Source organism: Ambystoma mexicanum, chromosome 5p (assembly GCF_040938575.1).
Source record: "Ambystoma mexicanum isolate Mex_15411 chromosome 5p, UKY_AmexF1_1, whole genome shotgun sequence".
Taxonomy (NCBI): domain Eukaryota; kingdom Metazoa; phylum Chordata; class Amphibia; order Caudata; family Ambystomatidae; genus Ambystoma; species Ambystoma mexicanum.
In genome coordinates, this window is record NC_090930.1 from 405,350,048 (window position 1) to 405,377,293 (window position 27,246).

General features: G+C 48.3%; 1 protein-coding gene across 4 annotated transcripts in view; it reads left to right on the top strand.

Moving 5' to 3' along the window:
* The window catches only part of ARHGEF6 (Rac/Cdc42 guanine nucleotide exchange factor 6), a 3,277,165-nt gene that overhangs the window by 2,087,022 nt on the left and 1,162,897 nt on the right, over positions 1-27,246 (top strand). For all 4 annotated transcript variants that reach the window (XM_069612789.1, XM_069612790.1, XM_069612791.1 and 1 more), the window contains one exon: positions 6,610-6,749. In XM_069612789.1, coding sequence (XP_069468890.1) covers positions 6,610-6,749 — 140 coding nt within the window. The remainder of the gene's footprint in view (positions 1-6,609; positions 6,750-27,246) is intronic.

Genomic DNA, 27,246 nt, shown 5'->3' on the forward strand with positions numbered 1-27,246 from the left:
ATCAACTATTTGAATTCAGAAATGTTCCCTCTCACTATAACAACACAACAACCGGCGTGTGAATATCCCCTACGCTGGTCTCCGGTGGCATCAGATACCTTGGGGTGCAAGTGTCACTAACCAAAGCTTCCTTACTGGCGGACAACTACGAGACAATGGCACAGCTCATGGAATCCAAAATGCTCAAATGGCGCAATCTCCCACTATCCCTTGCGGGCAGACTCTCTCTAATAAAACTGATAGTGGTCCCCAAGTTCCTATACATCTTCGCCAACGTGCCTGTGTGGCCCGGGAAGCAATACTTCAAGCGGCTCCACTCGGAGTGCGCCCAATTTCTGTGCCACTCCGGGGCAGTCCGCAAGAAATGGCAACAGATGACCTTACCATATGAAAAAGGGAGTTTCACAGCCCCGGATCTATGATTGTACTGGAACGCGGCGCAGGCCCAGCATGCCACCCACTGGTACACACATCTAAACCCGCCCCCACACGTAAAATTAGAGAAACTGGCAGGGGATGGGACCAATATCATGACCCTACTACTACACCGCACATTCCAATCAGACGCTCCATCAGACCCGGTGGCCACCACGATTAGAGCGTGGAAGAGTATTCTGCATTCTAAGCAAGAACAATACCCGTACTATAAGTGGCTCCCCATATGGCAATTTCCCGGACTCTCCCCCACACACGACCAACACCTCTCGCGATCCTGGGAAAACCTGGGCTATCGAGCCCTAACCGATCTATTCCCTGACGGTACATTTATCACCCCTCAAATATGGCGACCCGCACACTCAAACTCTGCGCTCGAGATGCTGCAATATTAAAGGCTCAAAGCAGCGATAGGGGCAATGTGGCCTTCCTACCCAGATGAACCCCCAGACGCACCTGCACTCCAATACATAGCAAACTCCGCAGGCTGTAGGGGCATAATATCCTCTTTGTATAAAATGCAGCTAGAAAAAGGAGTAAATATATCCCTCAAACCACAGGAAGCATGGGCCAGGGAGCTGGAAACAGAAATCACTGAGGAACTGTGGAGCAAAATGTGCGCACACACGCGCAAAGTTTCCATTAGCGCCAGATTCCGCTGCATACAATACAAACTCCTCAACAGGCTCTATTACACACCGCATAGAGTTGCGAAATTCACACGCACCCCGACTCACACATGCCCGAAGTGTAAATCAGGTGAGGCAGATCATGTACACATGGGTGGAAGTGGCAAAAGCGTTCTCAGAAATAATTGGGTCACCAGTAGACCTGGACCCATTAGTCCTATTGTTCGGAGTCTGGGTTGGGGAAAATGAAAGGAAAATGTCAAAATTTCTAAATGTAAGTGCTATTGTCGCCAAAAGATGCATATTACAATGTTGGAAGCGCCGCTACCCTCCTACCCTCCAGATGTGGCTGAAAGCCCTCACCTGGGTACAAAGTTGTGAAGAAGAGTACATTGGATCCTTACCTTTACCATCGCGCCCCAAAAATGTGTGGTCAGAATTCTGCACCTACTTGAACAATAGAGACGAGGGCGAATGGAGCTCCACCCCCCCACCGGCCCAGCCCAATTTACCTTTAGGAATGCGTTATGTATGCTTTTCCATGCTGGCAATCCCTCTCACCATGAGATGTTCGAAATGGTTATGATGTAATACCTTTGTACGCTAATATGATGTTATATTGTCTCTGCTCATTCTGTGCTGCACCTGTCTTAACCTTCTGAAAATAAACAAATGTTCAACAACAAAAAAAATTATCAACATATATATGGTACTGTACTACGGTTCATAAATAGAAATTATTTGAACATTGTATCAATTGTTTTTTGAGATTTTGGAGAATATCCTTCTGTGTAACCCAATATATGAGATTGTTAGTATCATATATTGTGAATGATGTAAATTACTTTATTTTTAAATTGAAACTTGTTTGTTAATCAAAAGAAAGATATATTGTTTTAAGTATTTGAAAGTGTTGATGGCATCAACATACAAGTCAGCCTACAATTTCTTTACTAATTGCATAGAATGTTCTTTGAATATTATTGAAGAGGTTCATTCTTGAAATAGAGTGACTAGGTTTTTTCCTCTGTGGTTTCTGAGGATGTTTGACTGACATGTTTCTAGCTCTTTACATGAGTAGCAAGAGCTGTACGAGATTCTGGAAATGCATCGGAGGGACAGGGACTCCGAAGCATTGTCCTTTACTGCTTTTTATCGTGTGTTCTGTTCTGTTTTCCACGCAGTAGTTCAACTCCTGGCGGTGCATCTCTCTCTTTTGGTTTAGGTGAAGAGACCCATGGGATACCCTTATGGCACCCATGGGTGGGGGTGCAACCCTGTGCCCCTAGTGTATGTTTTTGGGCATCTGTGTGTGGCCCACAGAGCAGGGTACAGGCTGGTGGCTGCTCTGTGCTGAATTGACTGGTGCCCTGAGCGTCCTCCATTTTGGGATGCCCAGGCCCTGTCATCGGAATCGGTAGGTTCCTGATGGAGACAAGATGACCCCCGTGGCCTCTTGCCTTCCATCGCCTGTAACCTTGATCTTCCCGAAGTCCCGGGAAGCCCTGACTTTGTCCCTTCCCCCTGACTGGCTGGCGGGTGGAAGTTCCATATATGGTAGTGTGGGGAAGTGCCAACCAGACTGGCTGGAGCCTTCCCAACGACCGTATGTTGTGGGTACGCCTGTGGGTGGGACATGGGTGAATGGGGTGTGTGACAAATACGCATTCTGTGTTGTGGATGTCTAGTATCTGGTGTTTGACACAATGACTGAGACAGCCCTGCCTGAAACTGGTATGAATGCAGTGTGGAGTGTCGAATGGCTGGGTACTTGTCCCAATACGCATAACTTGTTGTGAGTACTGGAGAGAAGTGAATGGCTTGAATGCATTATGCATCTGATTGGCTGCCTGCCTGCATGAATGCCCTTCTGACCGATTGGTTGCCTGAGTGTGACCCAGCAGAATGAATGGGAGACCAACTAGTATATCTGGGGGCCTCTCACTGCTAGAATTCATGTTCAGAACCTGAAGAGTAACCGGAGTGAAACTGAAGCTTGAGCTTGAAGCTGTGCTGGAAGAGAATAATTGCTGTTGCTCTCCTTTATCAATCCGAAAGCTGCTGTACCTCCAAAGACTGACCCAGAGAGGACCTGGTAAGGCGCCCTCTTCCTGAGCTACGTGGGACCATCGTGCACCAGCTGTTCTTTGCCAAAGCTTCCTGGTAGACAGACCTACGACAGGCTGCCGACCCGAGACGGGGACTGCAGCGGAATCCCAAGGAGAAGTGCCCGGACTGCTCTCCGCCACTGTCGACGACTGCCGTCGCCGACCGGAGCCGCTGTGCTCCCTTTTGCCTAAGCACTTTCAAATCCAAGGACGCTCTCATCCACATCACCACCGCTTTATCCCGCTTGAGAAGGCCCGACCATCGACGCTCCGAGGAGTATCCACCGGTGGGTTTCCCGCCACCCAAAGACCACAGAGACGCCGACGACTCGACACCCTTGCTGGGCCACAGTTCTTCAAACTCTTTTGCGGTCCAGAACTGTTGACATTGAGGTGCCCTGCACGCCTCCTCCTTGCAGGACGTTTACGTTCCCTCTTCAACGAGCACTGCTAGGAACAAAGCTGCCACTTCACCTCCGTAGTTCACCCTGTTCTCCTCAGACGTTCGACAACCCGTTGTTAGGGAGAATTCTCCGTTAAGGCTAATTTCCCAAACCTAGTGAGTCCCCCAGCAGCTTTGCTGGATTTTTGGGGTTTATTATTTCTCCTGCTAAGAGTGAGACTCTGTTTCTCCCACTCTTGGGCATGATTTGAGAATGTCCTTTGACTGTGAATGTGTTTTATGGGCTATGGGGTCTTTTACTCCATAGGGCTTCATGTGTTTTTGGTATATGTGTTACACAGCACCCTCAGTGCAGTAACACAGGGTTGTCATAGTGACCCCCAAACATAGACTCCATACCCTGGGACTGACTACTGTATCCCAGGGCATGTAAAGTCACCATTGGCTTTACTAGTCTCAAATTGTGAACAGAACCAGTACAAACCATCATATTGTGGAAGTACTGCTAGGGGTAATTCGATTGCCCCGGGTCTGTTTTCCAAGGGGGCAATCTTGTCGAGTTTCCGGTGGAATATTTCTTATGGGATTTCACATTGATTTTAAACGCACCACTTTTTGGTGCAATGTTAAAGATACCACCGGGTTATTTATTTAATATTTATTCCCGGTTGGGTCTTTTGCCAGGACTCGGTTTTAAAATGGCGTTTGTGTTCACCTCTGAAACTCTAACCCAAGTCGAACCCTTTGTTCCACTTTTTGGCGGGCTTCTCCACAGGAGCCCTCCAAATGGTGCCACTCTGTCTGGGGTCTACAGGATGTGTGGGAGGGGGATTATGCACCCTGGACTGAGTTGCCTTGGCAACTGAAGTCGCACTCTTGTGTGATTGGCCCAGTGGTGAGCCGCCCAGCTCACCACTTAGCATGTTTGAGTGACAGCTAGGCTGATGAATGGGGGTTTTTCTGCATAAAAGCAGGGCTTTCTGGACTGGAACTTCAGAAGTCACCACAGGACCTAAAGAATCCGAAGAGGGGAGAAGCTGAGCCATCTACGACGACGACACCACCGGTGGAGCCCTGCTGTACGAACTCACCACTTCCCCGACGAAAGAGGAGATCTTCTTCCAGGAGAGTCTTCTTCCCTCTGAGCTGGTGGGACCAACCAGTTCCCCTTTTTCTCACCTTCCTGGACGTCTCGTGGTCGAATCGCCCATGCCAAGCACCCCGGCGGCCAGATAGCCACGCTTCACCACTACCGCAAATAAAAGGGTCGTACCTTTTAATCGGGAACTCCGCGGCTGGTTTCTTCCCTGGCAGTGCAACAACCTCCAGCTTTCTTCCTCGTTGAGATCATCTCTTCCTCTGGTCGAAACCACGACTTTCACCCGCTGCCAGGAACAACTGCCACCGCTGGAGCTTTCTCACCATTTCAGGTTCTGTGTCCAGCCTGGTCTCCCTTGCAACAGATTTTCCAAGGTGTCCCGTAAATCCTTGACTTTCTAACTGGGTTGACCTCAGACCTGCTAACTTTGCCTTTCTGAACTGATCCAACCTCTTTATGACTTTTCTGCAAAGACTTTGAGTGCATTTCCACTGTGTGATCTTGGGCACATTCTGCCTTGCTCTCTCCAAGAGTGGGCCTGGCCTATGAACTTTTGGCTCTTCAGTAGACCCTGCCTCTCTTGACTTGCTGTGGTTTCTTAAGTGTTGGTACTGTGTTATTTTCCTACTCTGCCTTTTCTCTCCGGTTTTAAACGAATTATTGGAGTGCCATCTACGGTTACGCGCTCACCTCTGTTTTGCTAAATAAGTGGTGTCTTAACCTAGACTTGTCGAATAATTAACTAGGGAGGTGTATATACTTATATTGACTGTGTTTGAACTTGCTTGATATATTAGTGCCAGTGTATTTTCATAAGTGTGTTTTTAAATAAATAATTATATACTTTTATACCAAAGCTCTGGTCAATGTTTGATTGTTCTACTGTATTTTTAGCCCTATTGTGTATACTCTATATACTGCCTAACTCTTCTTGAGAGAAGTCTGACTGCTTAGCCACAGCTACCAGGTAAATCTGGGTGGTGCAGACTGCTACCAATTGGGTTTACTGCTTACTGCTGTGGTCTTAAACTTTTTTGCAGTGGTCCCTAAGGGAACTGCACAGGTTTCTGCCTAACACCTGTGACTCCTGCGTTAAAGGGAGGGCACTCGAGAAGGGTTGGTCAATTCAGTAACTCCTGTGGTTTCTACTAAAAAGGCCTCTCTATTGTGTGAGTTACATTTAATTGATTTCTTGTGCGGGATACCCTTTTTGGTAAAGATGTTTTGATAAAATTGGCGATTTTCTTTTCGAAGTCGCAAAATCACAGCTTTAATCACTCTTTCTTTTTAGATGCAGAAATTGCTCAAAAGGCAAATTTGCCCAAAGAGAAGGGGGTGGAAACTGTCGACTAGAAGTAATCAATTAAGAGATAAATTAAATGTGCCACACACAACAACCAAGAGGCCCATTTAGAAGTGGCTCTCCCATCTCCCTAAACTCCCTTCTGCTTTCAAAACGAGTCTGAGTCTTTAATAGATGTTTTAGCTCATAGCTGGCCTTAACCCACACATGAACCCAATTTGTTAATGCACCTCATTCTCTTCCGGCAAAAAGCAATTGGGCCCCTTGACGTGTTGGGGTTCCCGATCTGAGTGCTAGTGTTGCTTCTGCTGCTCATTGTTGCACTTTGTTCTGCGGTATTGAAGTAGGCCTCTGATTTTGTTTTTCTGTCCCCCATCTCAGACCATCCCTGTTTTTTTAACTACATTTAACGCTTCAGTATGTTATAGCTTTATTGTCTTAGCTGACAAGACATTGCACTTGTTAATGGTTCTTCTATTTTTTTCTTTCATCTTATGTTCAAGTAATGGTTTGTCTGTTTACAAAATGCCACAGTTGTAATTTAGGTGTATAGAAAATATGGTTGGCTTATCTTTCTGATCTTTCTGAATGATAATGATTATGCACTAATTATCATTTCAAATTATCCACAGGTAGCATGATAGAAAGAATTATGGTTTCCTGTAACAACAGCCAAGATTTGCAAGAATGGGTTGATCATCTTCATCGACTAACTAAAGGAACATACTCAACCAATACAGTATCAAAAACACTGTCGTGGGCTGGTCATTCAGTAAGTATTTTGGAATACATGAAGTGAGAATTCTGCCTATAACCATGTTCTCTAAATTCTTAATTTGATAAATGATATGTTTGCACAGACTGTTGTACATTTATCAAAATATACTAATAGTATTTCGCAAGCGACACCATAGTTAAGGGTGTACATGGTAGTTTACATTGGAAAACAGAAAACCTTTTCCTTGTAAACATTTTTGATGGAAATGTTTTTTTTAATCATTTATACAAATACAGCATGTATTTGCAATTATTAAAGCAGATACATTAACATGGCATAACCAAAAAGTAAAGAGTATACCAACAATTCCTGGCCCACCCCACACCGTATTATGAAGCAACAAAGGTGGTCCGCAAAGCTAATATATCCAAGTCCACAAAAAAGAAAATAGAAGTCACCCCCACATGAAGAGCCACTTTAAAGTTTTTCCACACGATTTTAATACATCAGACCACCCTATCCCTCTCCAGGGTCCAACCCTTCGATTCCCAAGCCACAACACATGTGAGATAAACCAATTCAATTTCATAACCCACTAGGGCTTCCTCGAAGTACATTCATCTGAATTTCAATAGTACCAGGACTTGCAGGTGAAATGAAAAGTAAAATATTTTGTGTCCTTCAATAAAGGGTCCCAAATATGCAAATAGAGTTCTCCATGTACTCCATGGATTCATTTTTCATTGATGAAAATCCCCCAAATTGTAACATGCCATTCACAGAATTCGGGTTTGATCCCTTATTTCCATAGCCATATAAACAACAACCTGGCCGCCAGCAATCCTTTTTTTATACAAGATCATTAGGCCTCTTTGTCAGAGAACACTGTGAGAGTGTAGAAGAAGGAAACTCTCAAGGAGGGGGTCATGGTGTGGGCTATAAATATGTATTATATCAATAAAGAAACCTTTCTTTCTCTGGGCCTTGTGTGCCTCAGCCTTAGAAAACCTAGTGGTCTGTCAGAATGCCGGTCAAAAGAAAGGTTATTCCCTTCTACAGTTAGGAAACCATCTAATCTACCTCTGACAGTTGAAAATCAAGCTTTTAATTAAAGTAAAGTTTGTGTTTCCTTCAACAGGAGAATGACTCTCTTCTCCTGGTCTTCCTGTAAAAGCTCCACACAGTGTTCTTTAAGCACTTGAGTAGAACCACTTGAATTAGTCTCTCTAATTCCTTCCAGGTCGTATTACACCTCACAGCCTTATTTGGCTTACACTTGACTTTCTGGTGAGTGATACTATTCCCAGTGTTCTCTATATTTCTCCCGTATGTCTCCTTACTGGTTTCTCCAAAAGTAGTAACTTGATGAGGGAGATGTCACCGAAGCACTCTGGTTTTCCAGCTGTATTTGATGTACCAGTACCACATGGGAGAGGGCTCCCATTACACTTAAACTTATTAGTGGACCACTGCAACAATGGAGATGACTCCAGAGGCACTCTGTTGGAACAGTGGTATTAAATAGACCACTCCGACAAGGGAGATGGCTCCCGCGCACTCTTGTTTTTTCAGTGGTATTTGACAAACCATTGTGACAAGGGAGATGACTCCCTCTCCAATCTGTTATATTCGGGCCACTTCCCGTACACCACCTGTTCTTTCCGCCATTCCTGTTACCTGTGGTATCCTCTGGACACAGCTCTGGTTCTTCACTGGGTCGCATGTGCCTCTCTTCCTTCTTCTTGCACGGCTCTGCAGCAGGCTGGTGGTCTCAGCATTGTTTCCGGAACTGCCGGTCCACCTCTCTGTGGTCACACCACAGCCAAGTGATTCTGCTCCCTACCGGCTCTGCAGCATTCTGGCAAGATGCTTCTGCTTCACCTTCAGTCTTCCCAGTTTGAACTTCCTGGGTTTGGCTTGCATACTCCAGGCTTCCGCAATGAGACTCTCTCTGGTCCTTTCTTGCTTTCTCTTTTATATTGTTGACTCCGCCCTTGCGTAACTTCAACACCATTCACTAAAGTCTCTTTAGTATTTTTCATGCCTCCCGTGGGCCACCTTGTTGCAGTACCTGATTGTATTTGCATACTGCTATTCCATATGCTTCCCTTGCTCTTCCTCGTCCCAGTATATTTTACATTTGGCAAAGTCAAGGTCCCAGAATAGCACATGGTTTCACGATCAATGGTGGAAGAAAAGGGTGACCATGAGGGTAGGGGGCTACATGACCCTGTTTTAGGGAAGCTTTTCCCCAGGTGGATGTCCTTATCCTCAGGAGGGGAGTCCCTCCCTATGAGGTCTTCTTGCATATTACCACCCCTAGCAGGGACTGTTGGGTAACGGTCCCGCCTCTCTAGTCTCATAGGAAAGGGTTCCCCCTTGGGGAGAAATGACGAGACCTGGTGAATCGTCACATGCCCTTCCTTTAATGGCTTTGTCTTCCCCATCTCCCTCGAAGGGAGATGGGGATAGAAAGTCAACATTCTGCTGTCCTTGCCTTTTCTGTGCTCAATGCTGAAACAAAAAGGTTGAAGGGTTAGGAACCAACAAATTATCCTGGGGTTTGTATCCTTTCTTAAGCTAAACTATGTTAGAGGAGAATCGTCCGCTACTAATTTTAATTAACAACCAGTTAGATAATATTGTAAACATCCTATGGCCCATTTGATAGCAAGGGCCTCCAGTTCAATGGTGGCGTTGTTCTTCTCGTGGGGGAGGAGAGGTTTGGAGGGGTACTTTGTGGAGGAAAGTGCTCAGAAATGGTGGGACATGCTATCCAGCCAATTCCACCAAAACAACATTTTCCTCAGCTGCTTGAACAAAACAGGGTCGAGGAGGGATCCGCCTCCAATTTTGCGATGCCGAAACTCTCAGTTCAAGAACAATAACTACAAATCTCTGAGCAGAGAGGTAATATTCTCACACTTCAAAAAAAAATACAAATCTGTATCTGCTAGATACCCAGGATATTGAATCGGTAAAGTTCCCCTATCCTCAGAACTCCTATTTGGTGAAAATAGGCCTCCCCTTGCGAGAAGGCCAAGAAGCTATACTAGGGGCGTCAAAAGGTCTGGAGAGACAGGGATTCTGGTCTCCACTACATTGCCACTGGAAACTTCCACACTGAAGTCCACAGGCCAAAGATGGACATCCAGGGCAAGGGAGGCCACTGGTAACAACGCAAGTCCAGTTGATTCCTAGAGGAACCAAAGAGAGAATGGAGAGAGTCTTGCTCTGACTCTTCTCCCTGAGATTCTAACTCAAGTGCTGCAGAGACCGGGGGTGGGAAAGCAGTCTCTTTAGGCAGCCAGAATTGTGGATGTTGGCTGGAACACGCGGGGTCCAAATACCTTTACAAAAAAAATCTAAAGAGTGGCTTTTTCATGAAGTAGATGTCTTTCTATTGCAAGAAACATGGTTGATGAATCCAATAGTAATCAAAGGATATTCAATCTACACCCAATCAGCACTCCAAAAGGCCAAGGGAAGACCATCAGGTGGGTTCAGGGAGCACAGACAATACTGGCTGGGGGTTTGAACACCCAATGTGTCCCATTGGAGCAAAAAACTGTAAACACGTGTTCACAGAGAATCTCAGACAAGGGGAGAATCTGGGTGGAGTTCCTTGTGGGATGGGGCTTAAAGGTCACAAATGGGTCAATTCCAGGGGACATCCCCCCTGCCCCACTTGGCATAGAGGCAAGGGTGCCTCGACTTTGGATTATATTTACATGAAATCAGAATTGTTCACACAAATGGTTACGCTGAACATCAAGCCGGAGGGCGGAAGTGATCATTCACAGTTGATTCTGACCTTCTCTGATATTACGGTTAGGTTATAGCGGATAGTCAAAAACAGTCCCTTGTGAATTGGAAAGGGAAAGTCTGCCTCCTTAAGTACAAGAGAGATGGGGAAGTTCTAAATAGTAACCTGTTGAGAATTCCAGACAACATCCAGCAGGAGATTTGCTTCCCGGAAGAGTTTCTCAAATTCATCTTGTCCTCACTCCCAGCAAGTGTGGGTGGAGGGGGCAAACAACAGGTGCATCGTCACGCCTTTGATGAAGAAACAAGGATGGCAAAAATATTCCAGGCTCAAAAAGTAAGACAACTTTAAAAATTGGCCCTGAGTGGGGATGACTATAGGAGGGAACTCAGACGCCTGTCCTCCCAATATAAACAATGGTCCGTGGATAGAAAAATGTTCTGCCTCCAACAGGATGGGGAATTGATGTTAAAATTAATTAACAATCAGGATTCCCAGAATTTTTGGTCAGTGATTAATCAACTGGAGGGAAACACTTACATCAGTCAGTGTAACTTGGTGATGGAAAGAGGGTCGGTGGACTACCTGTCTGGAGTTTTCGAGGACCCAATAAAGTCCACTTTCTGCCTGGAGAGGGACGCTGAATGGTGTCTTCTGCTGAATGAACAGAGTTTGGGGGAGCTAATCTCCAAGTCTTCTTCTTCAAGGTGCGCCGGGCCGATTGGCCTAGCATATCAGGCACTGAAGAATATCCCAAAACTCTGGGCGAAGCTGCTTTTTTGGCTTTTTGTGGACATTTTAGTGAGGAAGAGGTTCCCTGTGTCATGGAAGACGGCGACCATCATCCCTCTGTTCAAGGGGGGGCGAGCAGACTTTACCCACAAACTATCGTCCGATCGCCCACCTGGACATTTAAGCTGTTAATGATGATACTTCTGGGTGAATTGGAGGGCTGGGTAAAGGAAGTAGGCATCCTGCCCAAACATCAAATGGGCTTCAGTGCCCAAGATAAGTGAAGAGGAAAGGGAAGAGCTGGATGCACCAATTACCTTGGAGCCGTTGGAGGAGGTTGTTGGGCAGTTGCCCACCAGTAAGACCCCAGTAGCAGATGGGTTCCCTAGTGAATTTTAAAAAGCATATAGAAAGGAAGTACTTCCCCCAATGCTAGACATGCTTAACGAAGCGTTTCAGGTGGGAAGGTTGCCGGAGTCACTCAGAGAGGCGATCATAATACCACTCCGCAAGCCCAACAAACCAGGGCATAGCTGTGGCTCCTATAGGCCTTTGTCGATGCGGAACCAAGACAGCAAGATATTGACGGCTGTCCTTGCCAACAGATTGCGAAGAGTAATTAGCAAATTAATCCACCCAGACCAAACGGGCTATGTTCCGAACAGAAACATAACTCATAACCACAGGCTACTCCGAGTGGTCGAATGGGGAAATAGGAATTAAGGCAAAATGGCTATTGTATCCTTATACGCAGTAAAAGCATTCAACTCTGTTAAATGGCCATGGTTGTTGACGGCCCTGGGAGGATACGGAGTGGGGCCGGGGTATATCAGGTGGGCGAGAATGCTGTATAGTGAGCCGCTAGCCAGAGTTCGAACAGGATCAGTGATATCTGAAAGATGGCAACTTAGTAGAGGCACCAGGCAGGGTCCGGAAATACATGAAGTTCTGGGAGAAGTTGCCCCTAGCAATGATGGGACGGGGGGCAATGCTTAAGATGGTGGTCTTACCCAGGCTCCTACAATATTTCAGTAATATCCCATACATGATAACCAAGAGGTTTTTTGCTAAACTAAACAGTATATGTAGGGATTTCCTATGGCATGGTATCGAGAATAGAGTGGTGCTATGGACGTTGCAGAACTTCCATGAGTATGGGGGTATTAAACTGCCTAACTTTGAGGTTTACTATGTAGCAGGGCAAGTGGCTCTCCGATGAAGTGACCCCTGAACATAGGGCAGGATAGTACCCCGTTCTACTTAAGGGAAGTGATCTGGTTGCCTGAGTCAGAAATGAGGGAGCTCCCTGGGATGATGATGCTCGGGTGGAAAATGTGGCGTCGGGCATGCCGGATGATGGAGAACCCATTCCCATGCTCCCCGCAGGTACCGCTGGTTGCTTTGACGGGAGGAGATAAGCAGTTGAGGGTGATTATCAGGACCTACTGGGAATCGGTGGGACTAGTAACGCTAGGGGACATTTGGCAAGAGGGGACCATTAAGGATTTTGAGGAACTTCGGGAGGAGGCGGGATTACATACAGACCAATATGTCACGTATCATAGGATAGTTCAGAAAATTCGGAGAACGTGGCCTGAAAAAAGTATTGACAGAGGAACCGGATGCTATTATGGGAGTAATATATGATATATCAGGAGGGCATGAGATTTCTAGATTGTATGAGATGGTGATGACCAAGGTTGGAAAGGAATTGACACATTTAAGACTTGATTGGGAAGCGAAGGTGGGGGCCCCGATGGGAGATGGGATGTGGGAACGTGCCCTGGGATATCACAAAAAGTGTCAAAGAATGCCAGACTAAAACAAATACAACTGTATATAACGCATAGAGCATATGTGACCCCCCTGAGGATATCTAAGTTCGGAAACGCTGGGCGACAAGCATGTCCTAAGTGCGACATGGAAAACGCTGACATGACACACATGTTTTGGTCCTGCCCATTAATTGAGTGTTTTTGGGTTGAAGTGGCACAAAAACTAGCAGAGAAAGGGGTCATGCTTGTCATAGACACGGCCTGGGCCTGCTTGCTAGGAGGATTCCCCAGACCACGGAAACTTAAACATGTTGGGAAACTGAAGGTTTTGGCATATGTGCTCGCGAAACGGAGGATTGCCATGGGATGGAAGAAGTGTCACAAGCCACGGGTGGAAGTATGGTGGAAGGAGTTGCAGAAATGAGCTGAGGCTGAAACGATGGTATGGCAAGAGAAGAGTAGCATTAGTGGGGAGGAAGAAACGGGTGCCTTGTTGGCATGGAGACTACTAATAGCAGAACTGTTTGGATCTATATCAGATCCAACAGATTCCGAGGGAAGTGAGACCTTGCCACGTATAGCAGATACTGAAGGTAAAGAACAAATAGGCTCATAAAGGAGGGTGGGATTGGGGAAGCAGTGGCCAAAATTTCTTTAAAAGAAGGAAAAACGAAATTGTGTTTAATGGAACTGTTGTAAATTGCACTGCGTGCTGGGTTTTGTATTGTTGTTTGGTGTGAATACAATAAAAAAAAATCTTTAAAAAAAAATGGGCTTCAGAAAGGGCCTCTCGACAGCATTGAATGGATTGGTGCTGAGCGTCCTGAGTGAGAAGACCGGGCACAAGGGAGAAAAACTACTTTATAGGGCTTGGGTAGAACTCTCGAGGGCGTTTCACCAAGTCAACCGAAACAGGCTGTGGTTAAAACTTAGAAGGTGGATGTAAAGGACCGGTAGGGGGTGGTCTGTACTTCTGCTCTCTATATGTAGAGGGGAGGCACAGAGGACCCCAGCCTAGATTCTCTATTCAGTAGCTATGGTCGAGCAATCAAGGCCTAGCTTCTCAGGAGGTGATGCAGGCTGGTTCTTAAGTACAGTGTAGTGCCCAAGTCCCCACAAAGGAATGTCCACACACTGTATTGGTTAGACAGTCTTTATATAATCAATATTCAAGGTTATGTACACTTATCATAATAACTCACTTTGTACTTAGGAAAATCAACAATGGCAAATATATACAATTCTAAAGTGGTACCACCCTTTGTATTAGATCTTATTAAAGTGCATCAACAATACTACTGTAACAATGTCACACAGATCAATAGAGTGAAACCAGCAATAGAGAGAGGAGAGAAAATAAGATGGTTGAGCAATAGGCAGAATACTGGCCCCTACCACTAGACACAGTTCTGTGTGGAGATCCCCCCACCTGGGCAACCTGTAAAATAAAGATATAGCACAAGCCCAGTCCATATATTGTTCTGCAAGTCTTATTCCCTCCTATAATGTTTTTACCCCCCAATGTACCTGGTGGAGTCGAGTTCTTCGAAGAGGCGTCGACAGATCCTTCTTGAGCGACCCCCTTTGAAGCGGGAGTCACGGATCGTCGAGAGGCGTCGAGAAGCGTCGAGGAACTCGGCGTTCGGCGGCGGGGAATCGACGGCCCTTCTTGAATGCCTTCCCTTTCAAGCGAGAGACACGGGGCGTCGAACGTCCGTCGAGGAACTCGACGTTCGGCGTCGGGGAATCGACGGCCCTTCTTGAATGCCTTCCCTTTCAAGCGGGCGACACGGGGCGTCGAACGTCCGACAACAAACAGGGTAGAACGGCGTTGATGAGGCGGCAGCTTCGATCCAAGCGGTGCTCGTCGACGACGGAGCGTTGGCGTCCTGCAAGGCAGAGGCGTGCGGGTCACCTCGACGACAATTGTTCTGGACCGCAAAGATTCGTGAAGACGGGGGCCCAGCAAGGGCGTCGAGTCGTTCGAGTCTTTGTAGTCTTCGGGTGGCGGGAAACCCACCGGCAGGTTTCTCCTCGGCGCATTGGTCGTCCTCGACTTTCTCCGGCAGGATAAAGCGGTCGACGGTGCGGACGAGGGAGTCATTCGATTCAAATGTTCTTAGGCAAGGAGCAGACGGCTCCGGTCGTCGGCAGCACGGCGTCAAGTGGTTCCCATGGCTGGGCAACACAACTTCGACGGGCCTCCAGCGGTTACACAGACCTGCGAACCCTGGTCGACGGCAATGGACTTCGACGGCGGCGATGTCCGGGTGCTTCACTTCGATCTCCTCGGCGGTCCCGTCTCGGGTCGGCAGCCTTTCGAGGGTCTGACTTCCAGGGCGCTTCGGCGAAGATGTAGCGGTGCTCGATGATCCCTCGGAGCACGGGAAGAGGGCGCCTTACCAGGTCCTCTCTCGGGTCAGTCTTCGACGATTTCGGCAGCCTTCGGATCGGTCGAAGCAAATGCAACAGCAAGTCTTCTTCTTCCAGCTGGACGTCGAGGATCAGCAGTTCCAGTTACTCTTAGAGTGGAGACTCAGCTCCAGAACGCTTCTGAACAATTACCAGTGGTGAGAGGTCCCCAGATATACTATTCTGTCTCTCATCCACACTGCTGGCACACACTCAGCAGCCAATCATACAGAAGGGCATTCATGCAGTCAGTCAGCCAATCAGGCACACAGTGCATTCAGGCCACACTCCTCCCTTTCAGACACTCACAACAAGGAATGTGGATTGGGACAATTGCCCAGCCATTCAACACTACACACTGCATTCAGGCCAGTTTCGGGCAGGGCTGTCTCAGTCTTTGTCTCTCATGCCAGAAACCAGACAACCACAACAAGGAGTGTATATTGGTCACACACTCCATTCACCCAGGTCCCACCCACAGGAGGTACCCACAACATACAGTCACTGGGAAGGCTCCAGTCAGTCTAGCTGGGCCTTCACAACAACACCATATATGGAACTTCCACCCAACAGCCAGTCAGGGGGAAGGGACAGAGTCAGGGCTTCCCAGGACTTTGGTAAAACAAGGTAACAGGCAATAGAAAGCAAGAGGCCACAGGGGCCATCTTGTTTCCTATCAGGAATCAACTGATCCCAATGGCAGGGCCTGGGTATCCCAAAATGGAGAACACCCAGAGCACCTGTCAAATTCAGCATGGAGCTGCCACCAGCCCATATCCTGCTCTGTGGGCCACCCACAGGTGCCCAAAAACATACACTAGGGGCACAGGGTTGTACCCCTACCCATGGGTGCCATAAGGGTATACCATGGGTCTGTTCACCAAACCAAAAGAGAGAGCTGCACTGCCAGGAGTCCCACATGGACTCCTGGGCAGAAAACACGACAGAACACATGATAAAAATCAGTAAAGGACAAGGATTCAGAGGCCGTGTCCCTCGGATGCATTTCCAGCATCACAGTCGCCCCCCCCAGACTGAGGTGGAGGGTGCCTAATCTCCCACGGGATAGACACCCTAATCCAGACGGTCAACATACCTTCTGGAAAGGCCATCCGCATTATCGTGACTCTTCCCTGGTCTGTGCTCTATGGTGAATTCTAGCCCTTGCAGGCTAATGGACCACCTGAGCGATTTCGGATTCTCACCCTTCATTTGCATAAGCCACTTCAGGGGCTTATGATCTGTTTGGACCTTGAAGGTAGACCCCGTAAGGTAGGGCCTAAAACGCCTAAGGCTCCAAACTATGCTAAAACACTCCTTTTCAACAGTAGCCCATCTAAGTTCTCTACCCTTGAGTTGTCTACTGATGAATATGATAGGATGTTCTCTCCCTTTGTCATCTAACTGGGACAAGACAGCTCCAATTCCGGTGTGGCAGGCATCCGTCTGGACGATAAAGGGTCGGCTGTAGTCAGGCGCACACAACACAGGTGCCCTACACAGACTTTTTTTCAAGCCATCAAAGGCCCTCTGACAGTCTTCGGTCCAATTAACCTTCCTAGGCTGTTTGGGTGAAGTTAGAGCTGTCAGGGGTGCAGCTATGGTTCCATAGTCTGCCATGAAATTGCGATAGTACCCAGTGAGGCCCAAAAAGGCTCTCACCTGGGTTTGAGTAGTGGGAGTCTCCCAGTTCTGTACATCCTGTACTTTACTGGAGAGAGGTTGGATTTGACCCCCTCCTACCTCATGACCAAGATAGGTAACTTTCCCCTGAGCTATCTGGCACTTGGTGGCCTTGATAGTGAGGTTAGCCCTTTTCAAGGCCTGCAACACCATATCCAGATGTGTCAAATGCTCTTCCCAGGTGGAACTGTAGACGGCAATGTCGTCTAAGTAAGCCACACAAAAGGCTTCCAGCCCACTGAGCGCATGGTTGACCAATCTCTGGAAGGTATCAGGGGCATTCTTCAACCCAAAAGGCATGACCCTAAACTGGTAGAGTCCCTCAGGTGTTGAGAAGGCCGTCTTTTCCTTGGCATGGTCCGTCAGCTATTTGCCAATAGCCTGAGGTAAGGTCAAAGGTGCTCACAAATTTGGCAGCACCTATGGTGTCCACGAGCTCATCAGCCCTGGGCAATGGGTGTGCGTCAGTTTTGGTGAAGGCATTGACTCCTCGGTAGTCCACACAGAACCTCCAATCCTTGGTACCCGCCTGGGAACTTGCCTTGGGGACAAGGACCACTGGACTGGACCAGGGACTGGTTGAGGGTTCAATAACACCCAGATCCAACATCTTGGCAACCTCAGCCTGGATGTGGTTCTTGACGGTATCTGACATACGGTAGCACCTGCTTTTGACAGGCACACTGTCACCAGTGTCAATTTCATGCCTACACCACGGTGTAAGGCCTGGCGTCAGTGAAAACAGAGAGGCATACTGTTGGAGCAAAGCCCTGCAGGCCCTCTGTTGCTCTGTTGTCAAATCCAGAGAGAGATGTACTCCCTCCACTGAGCCATCCTGAGGGTTGCTATGCAGCAAATCAGGAAGGGGCTCACTCTCATCCTCTTCTTGCCCTGAAGCTAGCAAGAGACATGAGACTTCTGCTCGCCGGTGGAAAGGCTTGAGCCTGTTGACATGGAATACCTGAGGGGCTACCCCAGAGGCTCCCATGTCAACCAGGTAATTGACTTCGCCCATCTTGGAGATGATCCTGAAGGGTCCAGTCCACTTGTCTGCCAAAGCTCTAGCCTTGGTAGGCTCCATCACAAGGATTTCCTGTCCCGGAGTCCAATCCACTTGCGAGGCTTTAAGGTCATGCCAGTACTTATTCAATTCCTGGCTGGCCTTGAGATTTGCTGTTGCCTGACCCATCATCTGTGTCATCCTCCGTCTGAGGCCTAACACATAGTCCCCCACTTGCTTGGCGGGACCTGGAGGGGTGGCTCCCCCTCACGGGATGTCCAAAGAGTAACTCAAAGGGGCTGAAACCAACACCCTCTTGAGGTACCTCTCTGTAAGCAAACAGCAGGCATGGCAGGAGGAGATCCCATTTCCTCCTTAGGGGTTCTTCCAAAGCCCCTAGCATGCCCTTGAGAGTTTTATTAAATCTCTCAACCAGACCATTGGTCTGGGGGTGGTAAGAGGTGGAGAACTTGTAGGTTACCCCGCACTCTTTCCACATGGTTTTCATGTAACTAGACATGAAGTTGGATCCTCTGTCAGAGACAACCTCCTTGGGGAATCCAACACAGGTGAAAATGCCCAGGAGAGCCCTGGCAACCACCTTGGCAGTAACAGTCTGAAGGGGTATTGCCTCAGGGTACCTGGTGGCATGATCTACCAAGACCAGGATGAACCGATGTCCACCTGAAGTGGGAGGGTCAAGGGGGCCGACGATGTCGATGCCCACCCTCTCAAATGGTGTGCCAACCACTGGCAATGGCTGCAGTGGGGCAATGACACTGCCTCCAGTTTTGCCAGACAACTGACAAGTTGGGCAGGTCCTGCAATGGGACTCCACCTCTACTCCCATCCGTGGCCAGTATAAATGGGCAGAGAGCCTCTGCTTAGTCTTCTTGATCCCAAGATGACCAGCCAAGGGCACCTCATGCGCCAACTGCAGTAGGAAGGGCCTGTAAACCTGCGGTACCACCAACCTCTTGAGGGCACCAGGTTCAGGCTTAGTGGGCTCACTAACAAGGAGCTCACCCTCCCAATAAATCCGGAATGTCCTAGGCACTTCTCCTTGTGCCTGGGACAGGGCCTGTTTCCTCAGTCCCTCGAGAGAGTGGCACTCTCTCTGTCCCTTACAGAAGTCTGCCCGGGAGGGTCCCCCTTCAGCTAACCAGCATTGAAGGTCGGGATGATCCTCCGGGTTGAGAACCTCTCCCACAGGAGAGTCTTCTGTCTCTTCTCCCACAGGAGTTGAGTTTGGGTTTTCCACTGGACCCAGCCCGTCCGGAGCATGGATCCCAATGGGTGCTGTCGGAACAGCAGGAAGAGAAGGTGTTCCCTCCACAGAGGTGGCCTTCTTGGTCTTCCTTCTTCTTGCCTTAGGCCTCGCCTTTGGCTCGGGTACCTGACTCACAGCCAGACCCGGTGTCACCTGTGACCTAGTGACTGCAGCAGCAGTCATGGGAAGACCATCCGAAACCCCAACTCTACTAGATCATTTCCTAACAGAATGTTAGCAGGGACATTGTCCTGAACCAGGACAGGAACCTTCGCTGTCTTGTCTCCAATCATGAGTGTGACTAAGGCTACAGGCGATAATTTGGGAGGCCCACCAGCTAACCTGGTGGTTCTCAGAGGAGCACCTACATAGTCCTCTGGCTTGAGCAGGGTCCTGTCCACCACTGTCGTGCTTGCCCCAGTGTCTCTCAAACCAGTAGAAGGCTGGCCATTCAAGAGGACACTTCTCAAAAACCTATGGGTGTTCTGTGGGATAGTCGCCAGTACTTCTGCATACTGGTCCCAGGCCCCAAGGGACACTAAGGAAATCTCTACCGGAGCACCAAATGTGATCCCGGTAGAGGAGGGGAGGACAGTGGCCTCCACCTCAGACACGGGGTAAGGGTAGGTCAGGCTGACAGCCTGTACTCCAAGTGCCTTACCTTTACACTTGGAGTCACCCCTTCTGTGATCCAGAGCCCCACAGTCCCAACAAGTGCCAGGAGTGCGGAGTACGGTACTGGAACCACTGGGAGCCTGCTTTGCAGCAGGTGGACCACTACTCTTATTCCCACCCACAGATGACTTATCCCCACTAGATTTTTGGATCTTGGGAGAGGAAGGTTTAGGTTTACCCGACTGTGACTGCTTGTGGGACTCCTCAGCTTTCTGAGAGGCCCCCTTTTCTTTGTCCTTGTCCTTCCCACTGGAGTCCTTAGGGGACACCCGGTGGGAGACCCACTTGTCAGCCAACCTAGCCAGCTTAAAGAGGTCCAAAATGTTCTGGTCAGCCACATACTGACGCAGCTCTGGTGAACAGGCTTCAGAAAAATGCTCAAAAAACAAGAGGTGGGACAATTCAACAAAAGTCTTAACCTTGTATCCATCAATCCACCCCATCATGTTCATGTGCGCAGCACTCACCCAGTCAACCCAAGACACATTCTCTCTTTTCTTAAAATCCCTGAACCTTTTAAGGTATTGGGTAGGTGTCTTGCCAAACTTGGCAATCAAAGCAGACTTCATACACTCATACTGACCCCTTTCTTCCACACTCAGCTTCAGAATACAGTCATATCCAGTTTGAGGCACTCTGCTTAACAAACTCTTAGCCCAATCTCTTATCAACATCATGAATCGCACAAGCCATTTCAAACGCTTCAATCCATTGGAGGATATCTGAACCCTCCACAAATACACCAACCAAATCTTTCATAAACTTGGTGGCTGGGGACCTGACACTCTCACTGGTTTTAGCTGAAGTCTCCACTCTAGCTTTCTCTAGCTGGATTCTCTGGCATTCAGTGTCCTGGCTCTTGAGTTCAAAGTCCTTATTTCTGAGTTCAAGATCCCTATTCTTGAGCTCCACTTGTTGAGCCAACTCCTCTCTCTTGTTCAGCATCTATTTCCAACTTGCGGTATTCAAAGGCCAATTTCATCCTTAATAACTCAAGCTCCAAGGAATTGCTGGGGCTTGGAACAGAGGCAGCAGGAATGGCGGCATTCCCAGAAACAGATTCAGCAGAAACCCCAGGGGCAGAGTCCTCATTGGTTGCATTCCCCCCCTCATCAAGAGTTTCACCATCAGTCTGGTAGTCCACCAGGGCAGCTATCAGCTCAGCCCTAGACTTACCCACAAAGCCTAACTCCCTGGCTTCACAAGCACTCTGGAGAGCCTCCAAGCTCATCCGAGTCAATTTGCCATTTGCAATAGACTCCATTGTTTGTAATGCCGTTATCTTGTACACAACTAAACCCTAATTTAATAAAGTGCAGATATCTTTTGTAAGTGGCACGGTTATACACTGATTCTTAAAACCATAAGCATCCCACCGCTGCCACCAGCTGTAAAGGACCGGTAGGGGGTGGTCTGTACTTCTGCTCTCTATATGGTAGAGGAGAGGCACAGAGGACCCCAGCCTAGATTCTCTATTCGGTAGCTATGGTCGAGCAATCAAGGCCTAGCTTCTCAGGAGGTGATGCAGGCTGGTTCTTAAGTACAGTGTAGTCCCCAAACCCCCACAAAGGAATGTCCACACACTGTATTGGTTAGACACAGTCTTTATATAATCAATATTCAAGGTTATGTACACGTATCATAATAACTCACTATGTACTTAGGAAAATCAACAATGGCAAATATATACAATTCTAAAGTGGTACCACCCTTTGTATTAGATCTTATTAAAGTGCATCAACAATACTGTTACAATGTCACACAGATCAATAGAGTGAAACCAGCAATAGAGAGAGGAGAGAAAATAAGATGGTTGAGCAATAGGCAGAATACTGGCCCTTACCACTAGACACAGTTCTGTGTGGAGATCCCCCCCACCTGGGCAACCTGTAAAATAAAGATATAGCACAAGCCCAGTCCATATATTGTTCTGCAAGTCTTATTCCCTCCTATAATGTTTTTACCCCCCCAATGTACCTGGTGGAGTCGAGTTCTTCGAAGAGTTGTCGACAGATCCTTCTTGAGCGACCCCCTTTCAAGCGGGAGTCACGGATCGTCGAGAAGCATCGAGGAACTCGGCGTTCGGCAGCGGGGAATCGACGGCCCTTCTTGAATGCCTTCCCTTTCAAGCGGGGGACACGGGGCGTCGAACGTCCGACAACAAACAGGGTAGAACGGCGTCGATGAGGCGGCAGCTTCAATCCAAGCGGTGCTCGTCGACGACAGAGCGTTGGCGTCCTGCAAGGCAGAGGCGTGCGGGGCACCTCGACGACAATTGTTCTGGACCGCAAAGATTCGTGAAGACGGGGGCCCAGCAAGGGCGTCGAGTCGTTCGAGTCTTTGTAGTCTTCGGGTGGCGGGAAACCCACCGGCAGGTTTCTCCTCGGCGCGTTGGTCGTCCTTGACTTTCTCCGGCAGGATTAAGCGGTCGACGGTGCGGACGAGGGAGTCCTTCGATTCAAATGTTCTTAGGCAAGGAGCGGACGGCTCCGGTCGTCAGCGGCACGGCGTCAAGTGGTTCCCACGGCTGGGCAACACAACTTCGACGGGCCTCCAGCGGTTACACAGACCTGCGAACCCTGGTCGACGGCAATGGACTTCGACGGCGGCGATGTCCGGGTGCTTCACTTCGATCTCCTCGGCGGTCCCTTCTCGGGTCGGCAGCCTTTCGAGGGTCTGACTTCCAGGGCGCTTCGGCGAAGATGTAGCGGTGCTCGATGATCCCTCGGAGCACGGGAAGAGGGCGCCTTACCAGGTCCTCTCTCGGGTCAGTCTTCGATTTCAGCAGCCTTCGTATCGGTCGAAGCAAATGCCACAGCAAGTCTTCTTCTTCCAGCTGGACGTCGAGGATCAGCAGTTCCAGTTACTCTTAGAGTGGAGACTCAGCTCCAGAACGCTTCTGAACAATTACCAGTGGTGAGAGGTCCCCAGATATACTATTCTGTCTCTCATCCACACTACTGGCACACACTCAGCAGCCAATCATACAGAAGGGCATTCATGCAGTCAGTCAGCCAATCAGGCACACAGTGCATTCAGGCCACACTCCTCCCTTTCAGACACTCACAACAAGGAATGTGGATTGGGACAAGTGCCCAGCCATTCAACACTACACACTGCATTCAGGCCAGTTTCGGGCAGGGCTGTCTCAGTCTTTCTCTCTCATGCCAGAAACCAGACAACCACAACAAGGAGTGTATATTGGTCACACACTCCATTCACCCAGGTCCCACCCACCGGAGGTACCCACAACATACAGTCACTGTGAAGTTTCCATTCAGTCTAGCTGGGCCTTCACAACAACACCATATATGGAACTTCCACCCAACAGCCAGTGAGGGGGAAGGGACAGAGTCAGGGCTTCCCAGGACTTTGGGAAAACAAGGTAACAGGCAATAGAAAGCAAGAGGCCACAGGGGCCATCTTGTTTCCTATCAGGAATCAACTGATCCCAATGGCAGGGCCTGGGTATCCCAAAATGGAGAACACCCAGAGCACCTGTCAAATTCAGCATGGAGCTGCCACCAGCCCATACCCTGCTCTGTGGGCCACCCACAGGTGCCCAAAAACATACACTAGGGGCACAGGGTTGTACCCCTACCCATGGGTGCCATAAGGGTATCCCATGGGTCTGTTCACCAAACCAAAAGAGAGAGCTGCACTGCCAGGAGTCCCACATGGACTCCTGGGCAGAAAACACGACAGAACTCACGATAAAAAGCAGTAAAGGACAAGGATTCAGAGGCCCTGTCCCTCGGATGCATTTCCAGCATCACATTGGGGTATCCCAGAGGGCCTCTTAGCAATGTTGGCCGAGCTCCATAAGGATACAACAATCAGGGTCAGGTTAGATCTTGATGTACACCTCTCGGATCCTGTTAGGTTTGAAAGAGGCGTCTGCCAGTACTGCTTGGGGGCTCCACTGTTTTTCAACTTATATTTGGCAGATCTGGGGGAGTTCCTGGCGCCCTCGGCTTTGGCCAGTCCGGTGATCAATGGTTCTAAGATTCACTGGTTCTAAGATTCACAGGCTGGCCTATGCCGATGATGTGGTCCTATTGGACCACACTGCAGTTGGGTTACAGTGGTAGCTAAATAAACTGGACTGCTATGCAAAGGAGAATGGCATTGCAATCAAACCCAAGAAATCTCAAATTGTGGCCTTCAGACATACGAACAAAAAGGTGACCTTTGCACAGTGGTTGTTGGGGGGGCAGCCAGTACCAAGAGTCGAAGAGGTAATTTACCTGGGCTCCAATGTCTGTCCTGCACCATCCATCTCTAAGGTGGGATTTGACATCAGGAGAACACTTACACAGCTAGTCCCACAGATGAAAAAGTTACTACTAAAGTACTGTAAGTTCTCGATTCTCCCTTTGATTAAATTCTACTCTGCCAAGGTGGTCCCCGTATTGCTGTATGGCCTTGAAGCAAAACCTTTCCTATGGAATGTGGACTGGCAGAGGCTGGAAGGCCTGATCTGGAAAAGGGTTCTTTGTCTCTGCCTAAGTCTCCCTATGGCCAGCCTGAGGTTTGAATTGAGCCTACCTTCATTGAAGATCCTGGCCGGCTGGAAATTAAGTTCTCTCTTCCGTCATGTAATCATGGCTCAGTAGGGCACATTTTACTCTGATATTAAACATCAATTGGGCAACCAGAGTTCCATCATCCTTTCTGGACTAGAAGTAAAGGTTGAAGAACGGTTAGCCTGGGCAAATACGAATCGGGAAACACTGATTGATAATCCTGGAAAAGCAAAGAAAGCCTTGGAAGAGATGGACTGGATAAAAACTATTGATAATATGTGATCGTCGACTCCAGTCAATCAGTTTCAGAAAGGGGATAAAGGACTGGGGCTTCTAGCCAGATATTTAGTAAAGTTCCCTGATTGGAGAATCCGGAAGAACTTCATGAGAATTTGTCTAAATGTGGCCCACACGGGGGAAATTCTGTTCAAAAAGGTTTGGGGGGTCGGCCACTGCCTTGTGTAGAGTCTGCACTAACCCAACCAACCAATCCCTCAAACATCTGCTGTTGGACTGTGAAGGAACCTGGCCTACCAGACTTTTACTATTTGGCAGGTTCGGGTGGGTAATGAGAAACATCAGGAGGACATGTGCTGGGATAGACTTGTGGCGGGTCATGAAATATCACTGACGATCGCAGTGGTTCAAGTTCCGGAGAAAATAAACATCGTAATCTAGGACTCCAATTGTTGTGCATGGGGCTAAGAAGCATCGTGCTCATCGGACATGGTTGAAAGCTCTTTAACCCTTAAGTGCCATGGGTATTTCCCCCCAGTGCCAAGGCCTTTTTTGGTGATTTTGGTATGTGGCCATTCAATGCCTTGTAACTTGTTTGTTACATGAGATATCTCGGCCAAATTTGCCCCCTTTTTTTCCCACATGTAGGCGGTCGTAACGCCACCCAGGAATCCTACGTTGCTGTAGGGGGGTGAGAGAAAATAACCAAAAAGGGTGAAAATGTTGTGTTTTTTCAAAAATGCAAATAGAATTATGTACAAAGAAGCCTGTGGTTTTTTCCTTGTAAGGGCTAGTAACAAATGGTTTGCTGTGCTGAATTCCCCAATGTCCTGGCTTTCAAGAACAGGTTGAGTGGAAACGAAAAAACATTATTTTGATGTGGTTATCAACCCTTTTGTGAGAGGTAGGCGATTGTGGCCATTTTTGCCAATTGGACATGCATGGACGGAATGGAAGAAAAGGGTAGGAAAGCCGAATTGGAGGACAGAAAGGCATACATTTCTGAAAAGTAGACAAAATTCCAAGTTTAGGAAGGGGTGATTTGCGCAGGTCGGGCAACAACTAGGTAGGGGGAAAATGCCATAGATTGGGGAAAAAGCGGGAAAATGACTGAAAAAAAGGTATGTGGTGGACATGGTTGGCGTGGTACGGCAATGGCTTCTAAGAATTTTGAAAAAAGCAATGCTCCGCTACATTCCCCCGACTCTTGCAGTTAGGAAAGCACGCATTTTCTGTAGTGTTTCACAAAACAAGCAATACCACAAGCCAAACACTGAGCCATGGTACACAGAGGAGTTTTATGCTTACGGCCTGAACAGACGTACTTAGCATGTGTAAATCAGGAAAACCAATGTGGTGAGGAACGGCAAGCATACATTTTTTGAAAGAGCACAGGTAGAACTTTTCAAGGGTAGGTGACTTGTGCAGGTTACAAAAGTGTATGGTGCCTAAAGCAGCGACTAAATGTAGGGCACATTTGGGAAATGAAAGGGTTGTGTGACAAAGGGCACCAGCAAATGGGTCAAAAGGTTATGAAAACCACACAAACACAACAAATGTCATACCTTACCGCGTTCCCACACGTGTCCCGATGAAAACGGTACCTCACATGTGTGGGTGCACCTACCGGGGCGCCAAGGGGAAAGCCTAAAAGACCCCTACCCGGGCACACCATACAGATATGGGCCTTGGGTGTCCAAGTCACCAAGGAAAACAGGGAACCCCATGCATTTCTGAAAAGAGGACACCCGTGGGAATCCACAGAGGTCTGACTTGCGCAAATCGGCCCAGAATTTATTACCCAGAAACCCCGGCAAAGTCCGAAATCTGGCAAAAAATACACATTTTCCACACATTTCACTCGGCTCACCAACCAAAACACGCCGCCAACAGCACATGGCCTAACGTCCCATGTTCCCACCGATGTCCCGATGAAAACGGTACCTCACATGTGTGGGTGCACCTACCTGGGCGCCAAGGGGAAAGCCTAAAAGACCCCTACCCCCAAGTCTGTTCTGACAGCTGAATTTCACACTTTTTCCAGACGGGCACACCATACAGATATGGGCCTTGGGTGTCCAAGCCACCAAGGAAAACAGGGAACCCCATTCATTTCCGAAAAGAGGACACCCATGGGAATACACAGAGGTCAGACTTGCATGAAGTGGGCCAGAATTTATTACCCAGAATTTCTGACAAAGTGAAAAAAAACATTTCCCCCACCAAATATCACACTTTGTCTGGGATTGTGGGTAATAAAATAAATGCCCTTTTCCTTTTGCGCCCCGGTAGGTGCACCCACACATGTGAGGTACTATTTTCATCGGGACACCTGTGGAAACGCAAGAAGGTATGACATCTGTTGTTGGCGACGTGTTTCGATGAGTGGACACAGGGAAATGTCTCTGAAATTGGCTGGAAATGAAGACAATTCTCAGACATTTCGCTCTGGCCATCCACCAAAACACACCTCCA